At 35.2% G+C, this 14,850-nt stretch overlaps 1 protein-coding gene across 3 annotated transcripts in view; it reads right to left on the minus strand.

Moving 5' to 3' along the window:
* Positions 1-11,365: 11,365 nt before the first annotated feature.
* The window catches only part of Cdh18 (cadherin 18), a 283,071-nt gene continuing 279,586 nt past the window's right edge, over positions 11,366-14,850 (minus strand). For all 3 annotated transcript variants that reach the window (XM_052159672.1, XM_052159677.1, XM_052159674.1), the window contains one exon: positions 11,366-11,856. In XM_052159672.1, coding sequence (XP_052015632.1) covers positions 11,366-11,856 — 491 coding nt within the window. The remainder of the gene's footprint in view (positions 11,857-14,850) is intronic.

Raw genomic sequence — 14,850 nt, forward strand, 5'->3', positions numbered from 1 at the left:
GAATATTTTCCCAATTTGATGGTTGCCATTTTGTCATTTTAACAGTGTCCTTTGCCTTACAGAAACTGTAATTTTATGAGGTCCCATTTGTCAATTCTTGATCTTAGAGCATAAGCAATTCTCAAATTCATCTGGAATAACAAAAAGCCCAGGATAGCTAAAACTATTCTCAACAACAAAAGAAATTCTGGGAGAATCAGTATCCCTGACTTCAAGCAATACTACAGAGCAATAGTATTAAAAACTGCATGGTATTGGCACAGTGACAGAAAAGTGGACAAATGGAATAGAATTGAAGATCCAGAAATGAACCCACACACCTATGGTCACTTGATCTTCGACAAAGGAGCCAAAAACATCCAGTGGAAAAAGATAGCCTTTTCAACAAATGGTGCTGGTTCAACTGGAGGTCAGCATGAAGAAAAATGCGAATTGATCCATTCTTATCTCCATGTACTAAACTTCACTCCAAGTGGATCAAGGACCTCCATGTAAAACCAGACACACTGAAACTAATAGAAAAGAAACTGGGGAAGACCCTAGAGGACATGGGCAAGGGGGAAAAGTTCCTGAAAAGACTTTTTTTTTAATTCGATATATTTTTTATTTACATTTCAAATGATTTTCCCTTTCCTGGCTCCCCACTCCCCAAAAGTCCCATAAGCCCTCTTCCCCCCCTGTTCCCCCATCCACCCCTTCCCACTTCCCTGTTCTGGTATTGCCCTATACTGCTGCACTGAGCCTTTCCAGAACCAGGGGCTACTCCTTTGTTCTTCTTGGACATCATTTAATTTGTGGATTATGTCTTGGGTATTCGAAGTTTCTAGGCTAATATCCGCTTATCAGTGAGTGCTGAGAAGCATCTTAAAAAAATGTTCACCATCATTAGTCATTGGAGAAATGCAAATCAAAACCTGCACAAGACTTTAAGGAGATCAAGGCAATCAACCTTCCAGCGTGTAGGTTAGAGGGAATAACTAGGGTTTTATACATAGAAGAGGAGTTATGACAATTGATATCTGCTCGGGTCAAGTTTCCTAGTGGTATTATTCCTGATGTGTCATGATGCTCCATTGAATGGTCCCACCAAAGGTGCACATGTGCAGAAATAATTGGATTAAATGGGATATTAAACTGGCAAAGAGGTGATGAAGTTGTAGAGTGGTAACTGGGGCAATCAGTGGGCAGCGTGGAGGGTAAATATGATTAAAATACTTGCATGCACTCCTGAAATTATCAAAGAATTAATACATACATTATCTTTGTAATGAAAGACCTTTGCATGGTTAGGGCATAGAGAAAATAGAATTCCTCATAATATAGTTTTATTTCCCAAAATACCTTCCTTGGTATTGTCAAAATGACTGTATAGGAAGAAATATAATTCTGTTAAATTCTTCAAGGTATAGTTGTGTTCTGTGAAAGCAAATTATTTCCTTAGTAATAAGATATATTACTAAGTAGGAAAAAACTCCACTGAACAGTGACAAATCATTTGTATTCTATTCTGTGATTCCATCAAATGCAGCATTGTTCTTTGATCAGGATTATGGATAGATTCAGGTGAGACCTCACATGCATTCCTCTTGATCAAACTACTTTATGACTATTCGAATTAACTTGTTTCTGTTGAAGTCAAATATTGTTTCTACAATGTTTTACTTTTTCTGGAGAAATGAAAGAATGAACTCTGTTTTAAAATCATGACATTGTTTACATAAGGCGATTTTTATAAACAAAGTTCCAAACAGAGTGGAAATGTGTGATGGGTGAGTTAAATTTATAATGCAATTCTGTGTGATTTAGTCTAATCCTGTTTTTTTTGTATACTAAAGGAATTGAAGAAAATTCAACAAATGTGATGTAATAGTGTTCTATTCTATAGTAGCCATTACTTTTCAGGATGGTTAAAGGAAAGAATTAAGTGAGCTCAGTGGAGTCTCTCGTTGTCATTGGATTGTATGTTGTGATAGAATATTCTGAGTTTGTGTAGAAATTTTGCAAAGCCTTTGTTACTTACACAGGCTCTAGGTTATAATTTTCTCATATCAGCAACTGGAAACATTAAGAGACATAATGAAGTTATGAGTAAAACTCTTCAGTATCAAGGAATAGTGTTTGTCTTACTAAGAAAAAATGTTTTTATTTTCTGGTTGGTAATAAATCTGAAAGAGATTGAATGGGATACATTGCTTCTATTTAAATGAGCTTTACATTGTCATAGAAACAGACAAATTATATTGTCTACATAATTCTAGACTTTATGCTCTGAGGCAGAGACTCAAACCTTCCAATCTAATAATTCAGAGATAAATTGCTTCCATTGATTTTTGTTCAAGATCCGTATTTTTATTCAAGGTCAATGATTGAGAAACAATAAAACTTGGGCTTTACGCTGGCATTTTAAAATTACATGATATAGTGAATGACTTCCATATCCATAAATTCACATGTGGTCTCACACTGGAGTTCAGACACACTTGGCTAAGTTCAGCTACATAAGCATGAGGTACGGCTGCTCAGGAGGCAGAGTTCAGTGCCTATGTCTTTACTTCCCTCGGAAACCATATGCCGAGGAGAATTCTACCAAGCTGAGAATACTATTTTTAAAAGATGTATCAAATGCTTTATCTTATATTAGAAGATGTAGTTAAAAGGAATTTTTAAGCTGTGCTATTTTTAGACTAGTTAACTTTTATTTTAATGATGCATTCAAAGTTATGAAATTTATGTTCAATTGGAAAGAGAACAAAATCACTCAGATGCTATCCATGGATATTTGTTCATGTAATCATTCCTCCTGGACAAACAGTCTTCCATGGTACCGTCTCCATATAGAGAATAATGTAGATAATAATAGGCTTATTTTGAAAATTACAATCATCGAATTAGCCTCTAAAAGATAATATTGAAATATTCTATGTCAGCTCTGATGTTCTCCCCCTCCTCCCATGGGAAAGCTTGAAGACATTAACATTCTAATTTCATCTGAGGTGTAATTTCAGTGGTTTGTGAAATTGATCAACTAAGGCTTTTGAAATGAAAAGCAGAAGCATCCTTGTCCCCATCGCTGTAGGAATGAAAAGAAGGCATATTCCAGGAGACTGAGTATGGCCACTTTGCAATTGCAAAGAATCAAACCCATCATGATTAGCAATCTTGGGGAGCTCTAGGCCAGTGAAGACCCTGTCTTCATAAACAAACTATATGGCTCCAGTAAGACCTGCATCCAAAGTTGAACCTTCTGATCTCTGCACAAACACATGAGAACATGTCTATAAATACAGAAGCATGTTTATAAAGTGATAAATTTAGCTATAATAAGGCACAAATTAGTTCATGTTTTTTCAGTTAAAAATAATGCTTCTTTGCAAAACAGTTACTGTATAATCATTGTCAGTGAAGAAATAACTTATGTGAATAGTTGTATTTTTAAAATTATCTTTGAATTTATGATCACTATACTAACAATAATAAATTGATAAATTATGCATTTTTCCTGATGGGTAATGTTTAGTATTTAGGATATTTAACAAATATTTTGGGTTTTATTCATAATATAGGTATTTTCCTTTCAGAAACAATTAACATAATCTAATAATTTCTTTGTATGTATATGCATATTATATTTTCCCTCTGATACATCTTAACTAGCTGATGGCTCATTAGGAAAAGAATCCAGGTTTCTAACATTTAAAGTGTCCACTCTCCAGGAATGGACTGAGAGTAAAGTCAACTCAGTGACAGGGTTGCAGAGGGAATTTCCTTCAGTCTCCTGAGGCTGGCTAGGTCCTCTCCTCACACCTCATGTGGTCCTCACTTCTCTGTCCGCCTCCTCTAGTCTGTGTGGAACACTCTACTTTTGGATATTTTCTCAATTGTTTGCTCTTCTCTTTCCTCATTCTGTAGTCCTCTCTGCCATCTGTGTTAATGTCCTGACACACAAATCTCAGTATCACACATCAAACACAGCTTTCCTTTCCTCCTGAGATGCTTCCTGTCTCACTCTCCAGGAACACCTGTAAAATCTCTTTTGATTTTTCATTTTACATTAATATGTGTGTGTGTGTTCTTGAAAGATATTTTGACAATATTGATGGTAATACATATTACCAGGATGCATTTTTTAACATCTTTTAGTGCTCACAATGTGACAGTTTATACAATATGAGTGCTAATTATGATAATTTCAATTTTCTCTTTAATTATAATTACATGATTGCTCATGTCTCCTCCCTTTCCACTAAAACCTTCCATGTTCCCCATTGCTCTCTATTAATTTCATTGCCTTTTTATTTTTAATTGTTGCTATGTATATACATATATGATATATCATATTATAATATATGGGTGATATATTATAAATAATATATGTTAATAGATGTTATATATTATATAATACAAACTTCTCAGTTCACATGCTACTTGCTAATCAATATGTGTTCAGATATAAGAATTTCTCTTTGAATTTTTTTTCATTTCATGTAACACTTTAAAATTTGAATCAATTATTTAGAATTAGAACTTGGTTTGTTTGTTTGCTTGTGCAGTCTGATACTAAACTCATAGTCTCCCACTTGAGCCTTTTGGTGTTGGGAGTCTAAGAATGAGGAACCAGCTGGGCAGTGGTGGCACACACACCTTTAATCCCAGCACTTGGGAGGCACAGGCAGATGGATCTCTAAGTTTGAGGTCAGCATGGTCTACAGAGTGAGTTCCAGGACAGTCAGGACTACACAGAGAAACCCTGTCTTGAATAAAACAACAACAATAACAAAATGAGGAACCATAATCAAATACATGTTTATGTGCATAATTTCTTCAAATATGAATTTGATTACATCTTATTTTCATTATTATTGCTGGAAATATTTTCCACTTTCCATTGTAGTAAGTTTTTATTATGGAATGTTTACAAATATGCTGCCTAATTTCCAAACATTTACTTTTGAAATTTTAATTAATTGGCTTTTTTTAATATTTATCTTTTGTTATCAATTTCTTATTCCACTATGACCAATGGTCTGTAGAATTTAAATCATTTTAAAATACTTTGATTTTTCTATGTGGTGTAGCTTGTCATCAATATTTGAAAAGTTCCATGGGGATTTAGGGAATATAAAGCATATGGTGGTGGTAAGAGGTATTGTCCTATTGTGCTTTTGGTACGGTTGATTAGGTTTTGTTTGTACTCAAGACAGTGCTTCTCTGTGTACTCTTGGTTGTCCTGTATACTCTGTATGGATCAGAGTGGTCTTGAACTCACAGATCTGCCTGCCTCTGCCTCCTCCTATTGTGCCTTTTAAGCCTGTGTTTAACCTGTATTCCTATTGTGATGCCTGCTCCACCCTTGACCCTCCATCTATCTCAGAGTTTTTCTACCTCTCTTTTAATTTTGTTAATGTTTTGTTGATTTTTGAGTCTACTTAGTATTCCAAGTAAACTGATATTTTGATCATTATGAAAGAGAGAGAAAGAGAGAGAGAGAGAGAGAGAGAGAGAGAGAGAGACGCCATGACAGTCATTGGTTCTTTTGGAACATAAAAAGTAAAGTCCTTGAGCTAAGGAGATAGCTTACTGGTTAAGCGTCTGCTACACAAATGTGAATCAAAGTTAGGATCTTCAAGATGCCTTTAAAAGTAGGGTATGGGTAGCAGCCTACCTGCAATTCCAGTTCTCAAGGTAGAGCTCCAGTGAATAACATAAAAGGGCAATTGAGAATTATTCCAAACATTATTGATGGTCCTGTGTCTGTACATGTATATGTGTGCACATTTACCCACATATGAGCAAAAATGCATACATACATCAAGCCCCACAGATACACAAAAATATCTGAAGAGAAAATATTTTCCTGATAAACATTTTATGGAAAAATTATTAGATTCCTTTTCCAGAGCTTGTGTATGTTTTTTGTGCAAGTGTATGTGTGTCTGTCTGTCTGTCTGTCTGTCTCTCTCTCTCTCTCTCTCTGTGTGTGTGTGTGTGTGTGTGTGTGTGCGTCTGTGTGTGCATTAGCTGAGCATCTATGTGTGTTCTGTTGTACATGAGAAGGTGAAGGTTCTAGGAGAACTTATAATAATAACTTCAAATACTCTCCTCCTTATTTTATGAAATAGTCTCAAATAAAAGATAACACTTAACCACCTGGCTGGATAGGCTAGTCAGTGAGCTTCAGGATTTGACTCAATTATCCCATGACCTCACAGCTATTTTCTTTTAAAAGAATCTTTATTAAAATTTTATAAGACTCCACCCATAAATGAAAAGCTATTGAAAGTAAATGCCTTCTTAAAAAAAAAAAGAAACAGTCTTTTCCACAGAAGACAACTAATAGGCTATCCAATCCCAAGTGGATCTCTGTTAGCCTACATGTGTAAATGACATTAAATTGACAGAGAGAGAGAGAGAGAGAGAGAGAGAGAGAGAGAGAGAGAGAGAGAGAGAGAGAGATCATAATTAAACAAGAAATAATGAACTTGACAGTAAGCTGGGGGGGGGGTACCTGGGAAAGTTTAAATAGGGAAAGAGCAGGGAAGAAAATGATGTAACTACAGTGCTTGCATAGAGGAATCTTTAATTAAATTTAAAAATATGAAGACGAGAAAAAATAAGTTGCGATGTGTCTGCCATGCTGAAGAACAAAGCTTCATCATTTCTCTGAACTCATAGAAGTGGTAGCCATTCTTCAGGGTAATACAGTTTTTGTTATTATTTTTCTTTATTAATCATTCTAAAAAACTGCTATTTTCTGATTTATTCCCCTATCAAAAATAACTATCTAACATATTCTACCATTCGATAGCTCACAGCTGTTTTGAAATAATAGAATGCATCTAATTTTATATTTTCTTCTTAAAATAGTGCATTCAGAAAATTTGAAAACTATTGTCTTCTGTGATCATCATTTTGAAGTGCTGATGGTCTTCTTTGTTTAGGAAATTTCTAATCTTTTGTTAAAGACAAGATTCATTTTCTGAAGTGTTGTGGAAAATAAATGTTAAAATAATATAGTATCTTTAAGATATTTGCTTTTAGATAGGGGAGAATTAATTTGAATCTAAGCCATAATCTTATCACACATTTTAGCAGATTTGTTCTGTTCTTGAAATTGAAATATCAAGTAAGAATAAAAATCAGAACATGATGTTAAGCAGCGTTGATCCTAGATCGTGGGTCTCACAGCTGTTCAAAAGTATGAGCACAGCAGTTCCAAACCTGTTCAAATGCACTCTGAAGTACCTGACAAAGCCTGTTCTCATGCACAGATAATAACTTACCCCAGTATGCTGGATTCAGAATGCCTCTTTCTCTAAATTATTCAACACATGGCTTTTATTGGGTCTGATATAAGTTACCTGAAACTTGGTTTCTTTTTTTCTATGTTCAACTGAACTGAAAGCCAGATACCAAGTCAGTCTATTGGGTGAAGGCTATAAGAAACAGCAGCAAGTATTTTAAAGTGAGTTTATTACTATTTTCTTTTCCTTGAAAGTAGCAGGCTCACTATGTGATGGTCTTATAAATATGTTTCTAGTTAAGTGTCAGTGTACTGGCTATCAAAGCCCTTATTAGAATTCAGTAGCTAGGTTCTGTCCATTAAAACATCAATACTAAAATTCTGATTAATACCTATTTTATAATTTATCCACTTTTGAACACTCACAAATTTGATTTACCATACCTGTAGCATATCTTCAAACTGACAACAGTGAACGTTGTATGTTGAGCTAGATAAAACCAAATGATTTTATTTTGAATCATCTATCCGTGGTGAAGCTGCCGCTATGGTTTTATATTGGGAACACATTTAAAAGTTAGCATTCAAGTCTTTGTTCTTGAGTTACATCTTTAACTCCAAATACTCGTCAACAAGATAAGAGTACATGTGAGTGTTGGCAATTGATTTCACGGTCATTTCCTTTTCGTGCCATATCACTGGCAATCACAATTTACCTCTATATAGAGCTTTATCTTAGCCACAATTTCATCTTTAATCCCATTGAAATTCATTCAGTAATTTGACAGATTTACCATAGCACGAATTTCTGACTTATTCCTCAGTGGTTTCTAAAAAAATAAATAAAGTAAATAAAAAATAGTTTCTCCATCTTGCCCACTACTAATACATTGTATGTACTCACTGATAAGCAGATATTAGCCCAGAAGCTAAACAATTGACATATAAAATGATTCCCAAGAAGAAGGAAGGAGAGACCCCCGGTTCTGGAAATGCTCAGTGCAGCAGTGTAGGGGAATACCAAGAAAGGAAAACAGGAAGAGGGTGATTGGGGAACAGAGGGAGGGAAGAGGCCTTATGGGACTTTCGGGGAGAGGGGATCCAGGAAAGGGGATATCATTTGAAATGTAAATAAAGAACATAGCGAATAAAAAAAATAATAAAAATAAAGTAACACTCCTGAAAAAATTAGAAAAAGAAACACCCAAGATAAAGAAAAATATTTTCAGTTAGCATTTCCTTTAGTTTTATAAACCCCTGTTTTTATAGAATAGGTCTATAAAATAAGTGGTACATTGGTAGCTGACTGATACTATATGTCAAGAAGTATCAACTTGATTTGAAAGACATGCTGCAAGGCATCAGTGGTGTATGACTCAGTAGCTATTTCTTGCAGTTAAAGTAGGCAAAGAGTACATATGGACATAGCTCTCTGAACTCTGGAGATTTCCTTTTATATTTATTAAACTATAGGTTTAAAAAATAACCTATTGAGGGTTAAGTGAGTGACCAGTTTACAGAATATGACTTTTAATTACTATTTTCTTGATTCAAAGAATAAAAATAGAACTATGAAAATTGGTTTGCAATTAAAATCATTAAACAACTTTTTCCTTTCGGAGTCTATGTCAAATTCAGGACCTAGATTGGTCTTATTTAACAAATTTTACAGGATATAAAAGTAGTTCCAGACTCAAAAAGGATCCTATTTATCTTCATAGTTAGATTAACATCAGAGAGTTAGAAGCAATATATCATTATAATGAATATGTATTTAGAATTAGGTAGCAATATAATCCCTCATTCCAAGAAACTAAGGGAAGATTTTACTACTCATAACGATATAGTAGACATTGACTTTGACACAAAGTTGAAAGGATGCACATAGTTTCATCCTGTAAGCACTCATTTGTGAAATAACCTGGTGAATATATTTAAATATTTAAAATATTAGTAAATGTTGCAAAATCGCAATCCAACACTTGAATAGAATGTTAAAACCAGGCTCTCCTGGCCCTCTCAGAGTGAGGAAGGATAACATTTAGGATCACTGCACTGGACAAGGACTATGCTCTCCTCACGTAAAGGATGTTTCCTGGTTAACATAATCAGACCATGAGTTATGCTGTTCCTCCAGCCTCTCTCTGTGTTCTGATTTAGCCATACACAGGAATGCGCCCTATTATGGTGTTTAAAAGCGATAAAGCAGCATCTGGGAAGCTAAGATGTTGTAAAAAGCTTAGATTCCATTTTATTCCTCAGGCTCAGAACACAAACTGAGAGTTTTTCAAATTAAACTCGTTTCCCAAACCTCAAAACTCGGATACGACAGCACAAGGCAGTTTGAAACAGAGGCACAGTCCCAAAATTTGCACAAGGGTAGAATCAGAAAACATCATAGAACGTTTGGGGACATTATATTATAATAAATTTAAAGATTAAACGAAAAACATATATTCCTTCAAATAGTTTATACCTTATGTGTTTAAAAATTCCAATTTACCAGGAATACATAGACGAGGTAATTTCAAAGTTTAGTACCTTAATGTTCTATTTCTTTTTTTTTTTTTTTACATAAAGCCCCCAGAACACAGGAACAAAATATTCCTTAAATAAAAGTTTAAAAAGCTCCAAGAGGTTATAAAGAAAATGAGATTGTGGAAAATATTAAAGTTATTAGTATTGTATATTACATATTTATGTTAACAGTAGCTTCAAGCTATGAAATCTTGAAGGTTTCGTAAAATTTTCTCATCCTAAGATCATTGTCTAGTGAAATGTATGTATGTCTTTATGTTGAAGCTAACAGTATTTGTAATTTAGGTATGTGCAAATCTTCAGGCAGTGGAATAGTTTGCACTTTTCAAAGCAGTTCTACAGTTGCCTGCTTGGCCCTCACAACAGCCCTGTGAGGTAGGCAGGAAAATCATTGTCATTTCTATACTGCAGTTGGGGACCCTGAAATGCATAGACCCTGGGATCTGTTCAGGGTCGGCTGAGTGATTCTTTCATTTCTTTGGCCTGCTCCTATGTATAGTCTTGTGAATATCACACGCGCAAGGACTAACCAGGGAAACTGAGAAGGATAAAGGTGGTTAAAGAACAAGAAATGCTACAGTCTGATCAGACTATGTGACATACACATTACGGAAGACTAAGGTAGGGATGCGTGAACCATGGTGCAGAGAAACAAGCCAGAAAAAAAAATATGACAATCTATTTAAGGTACAAATGTACTAAAAATGAAAGGGAATAAGAACAGAGAGAAAAGAAAGGTTTTCCATGTTTTAAACAGGATGAGGTTTATATTTTAAATCGAAACTTCCCTGACGTATCTGATGATCAGAGTCCTTTCATTCTATCGATTGTAAAACAGTGTGTCTCCTGTGAACATACGGTACAATGGATAGGACAGAGAACTTCGCCTCCATGCTGAGAACAGTGCACTTCCGGCGCACTGAAGTTGCACATGTCATAGTGCAGGCAGCAAATCCCCGTGCTCCATCAGCTTTGTGTGGAGAACAGAAGTGGGGAGGGCTGAGGAAAACGGGATATTCAAGGCCATGTCCGAGTTGCCTGGAACATAGGGGATACCTCATGTAATTTCAGCAAAGGAACAAGATAAATCTGTTGCAATAGCAGACTAGGGGCCTCAAACTTCCACCCAGAGAATAGTACAAGGCTATGTCTACCTCTGCATGCTTCCGTGTCCAGTGTAAGGATTTGACAGTGATTTTTAAACCTCCTTTTTTTTAAAAAAAAAAAAATTGCTTTTGGAAAAATAAATCATAACATCATGAAATAAATATTCACTGTTGGGCTTTGTTCAGATATTCTTAATTAAACAGTACCATAGACTTTATTGAGCATTTGAAAATATACACAAGGAACAATAGCTTTTTCTCTGTTATTATTATTTTTTTAATATTTTACTTTCTTCCAATTAAATAACCCATTTTTTTTTTATCATAAAAAGGGCACTTGTTTCTACAGGAGCTGTGTACAGCTTGCTCAGTTCCAAGTACTGTTTCCGCTCGACTTCCTTGTCAAATTGAGGTCATATCTCCACTTGGTCAGGAAGCAAATTCTACATAGCTCCAAAAAAAAAAAAAAAAAATTAACCCCCTAAGTTGTTCTTTCAGATTCTATTTCTCCATAGAGTTCCGCTAACTTTTTAAACTCGGGCCCCCAGTCTCCAAGGTAGTGGTAATCCTGGTCTGATTGCGTGGTTGCAGAGTCCAGTGAGCTGATAGACCCAGCTTCTGACCTCTGGCCCTCGTAGGCATAAGTCTGGAGAGAGTCATAAGGGGGCACGCTGGGGTCCAGGTCGGCTTCTGCGAGTCTTTGCTTAATAAACTCCTGAACGTCTATGGTCTCCAGGGTGGACAATGTCTGATGCCTAGGAGTGAGCTTCACCTCGGGCCGAATGTCTCTGCGGTATTTGAACTCCTCTGCAGCGGAAGGATTTCGCAAAGCTGTGATGTCGAAGGCCTCGGTGTCTTCCTCCCCTCCTCCCTCATCATCGTATGTCACCACATTCTCTCGCACATCCTCCTCTGAAATGATCAAGGGCTCTTTTTTGCCGCGCCTCAAGGTGATAAAAAGGACCACAATGGCTGAAGAAAAATAGAAACAGGATCAAGTTAACAGAGTGAAGGACTTCGGTTTGACTATCAGTCTTTTCCAGTTCCTGTTTCTTACACCCGTTAGCGTTAGCAATGCATAGCAACACAACCTTGATCTGCACACTACTAAATAATGACACAAACATTTGACTAGTCCAGAGACTGTCTAAACTGATAACCTCAACGGATCATTGTAGATTTGCTGATCTCTGAAATATTAATATTCTCATTTTGCTAAGTGCATGTCTTGACTCTCACTGCAGTATAAATAGGCAAACCTTCGATTGCCTAATGTGAGGGAAAGAATGCAATATAAACTTTTGACTGGAAAAAAATCTGTGTTGATAATTCACAAATAATGATTTTATGTAGATTCACAGAAATCAAGAAATAGTTCTATAAAGTTTTCTAACCTGTGAAGGTTTGGTCCTTTGTAGAAAGTCAGTACAACACAGGTTTATTATATGTGGTTTCTCTTGTATTTTACGTCTTGGAATTACATTATCAGGCACTAATACCTGACCCTTTTCTGTAAAGCTGCAGGATACTTTTACTTTATTTATAGAAAAAGGTAAATATATTTAACTTTATAGTATATAGAGTAGTATTATATACTATATATAGGTTTTAGTAAATAGGTCCGACCTGGACCCAGCGTGCCCCCTTATGACTCTCTCCAGACATATGCCTATGAGGGCCAGAGGTCAGAAGCTGGGTCTATCAACTCATTGGACTCCACAACCACACAATTGGACCAGAATTACCACAACCTTGGAGACCAGGGGCCCAAATTTAAAGTTAGATGAATTCTATGGAGAAATAGAATCTGAAAGAACAACATAAGATGTTAATTTTTTTGGAGCTATGTAGTTCACTTTCTGATATTCCTCTTATAACTTAAGTATTTCTCACAGAAGGTTTGTGGTTCTACCCAATTGTAAAATTAAGATGCAGAGATTAAGAGGAGGGGAAAATAGTACAATCAACAGTCTACAGACTTATGGAGAAAGATACTAGATAGCACTGAATGCATAAAGAACAATGTCTACCAAGGATAAAAGTATTTGTAGTAGGGTTTCCCACTCTATGAGGATGACATTGTGTGCATACGCTAGTTCATAGACACACAAATTTAAGCACGTGATCTACCCAGACTAGGGTCTTTCCTCAACAGTAGTTACTACTGTTGCAAGCACTCGACAAAATCTTAGAAATAAATCTTGGTCACTCTGCTTTGTTCATTTCCCCGAGTTTTATGCCTTTATACTTAATCAAATAAACAGGGATTTAGGTTAAGCTTTGTTTTAGAAACTTATGCACACTTTCTTTTAAAACAGCAAAAGAAACACAGTTACAGACTTTGGAAGATAATTTGTTTTCTTTTCAATGTAAATGCTTAAATCCTCGGTGCATCACATTTATATGATTAAATGTGTAGGGCAAGACTGTTTCTCTTAGATTGCGATTTCTTATGTGTATTATGTGAAAGTTAAGAAAATATTCAAGATAATTGTTTTTTTTATATTTACCTAATGTATTTTTATGCATGTACTTTCTATTCCTGCATATACATATGTGAATTGCATGCATATCTGGGCCCATGGAATCTAGAAGACAGAGCTAGAGCCCCGGTTTAAGCTCTAAAATGAATGCTGGAAAGCAAATGTGTGTCCTTTGCAAGAAGAACAAGTACTCTTACGTGCTGGGCCACCTTTCTATTTCCTCAAGATAATATGTTGCTCCAAAACATAAAAGTAGATATTTAAACCTTTAATCTAATGTTTTTCGTGTAGATATAGGGGTTAATTATTGGTAGCTAGTGACTCCCATATCTGAAACATATGTATTATTAGTAAAATCACAGATAATTATTCCATTGCATAGTTTTCAGAGTGACACTATACTCATATGTCATTTATATTGGTATGACATACATTGCCATTCTAGTTACAGGCATATTCAAGGTATCTCAGAGAAGACAATTGAAACAAACAGACTAGGCCAGGGTCCTGATAGTTCTGACTCGTCTGTGACAAGCCTCTACTCTTGCGCAGGTGATATTAAGTAGATACTCTACACAGGATGTTGGCTGCGTGGTGAACAAAGGAATTTCCACAAAAGCAGCATCACACTAGGTGACTCCTTATATTCTTAGAAACAACATTCCTAAGAATATTACTGTTAAGTGTTTCTAAACAATCATTTCTGATTTAATATTAGTACTGTACCTAATAGTTCTTGAGAACATTTTAGACATTTGAAACTGAAACTAAACAGTTCCCTTAAGTCTCATGAATAAAAGCACATCATTTTAAGGTCATGAGTAAAGATATTAATTATATGGAGCTTTAAAGAGACAATTTTTTGAAGTCCTGCAAATCAAATTAAGATATTCAAATAATCCACATAATCTTTGAAGTTATGAATATAATATGAGTGTGTCATTTTATAATATATCCTTGGGAAATACAATATCAAATAACCATGTTTTTATAAAATAAACAAAAGGAGTGAATTTGCCTTATTTGTTTAAAGTTATAAACAATTCCTGGATATTTGAAAGAAGATTTTAGTTGTACAATCTAGCATGAAAGTCCAATAATTTGTTGTACTTTTGACATATTTTAATTCTTTTTTACTTATCTTTGTCGGTGAATTACTTTTACTCTCTTAGTTTAGAAAGTTACAACTTTGAGATTATTGTTACAATTGACATTTAAGTAATTTTGAGGCATATTCTCGCAGAGTTCAAACCTCCTCAGCCTTGTTTTCTAGGGCAGGATGGTCTTAAAATCCTGATTCTCCTACCTACTTCTCATCAATGCTTTGATTCAGATGTGTTCTCCCACTCTTGGTTTATATCCTTCTGGGGATTGAACTCAGAACATTATGGAAACCAGACACCCAGACATCTACTCTACACATGGTGGTACATTTCCATACTGATATATATTTGATTTTTCACATTATATTTTTATTGGATAT

This window comes from Apodemus sylvaticus, chromosome 16 (genome assembly GCF_947179515.1).
Source record: "Apodemus sylvaticus chromosome 16, mApoSyl1.1, whole genome shotgun sequence".
Classification (NCBI taxonomy): domain Eukaryota; kingdom Metazoa; phylum Chordata; class Mammalia; order Rodentia; family Muridae; genus Apodemus; species Apodemus sylvaticus.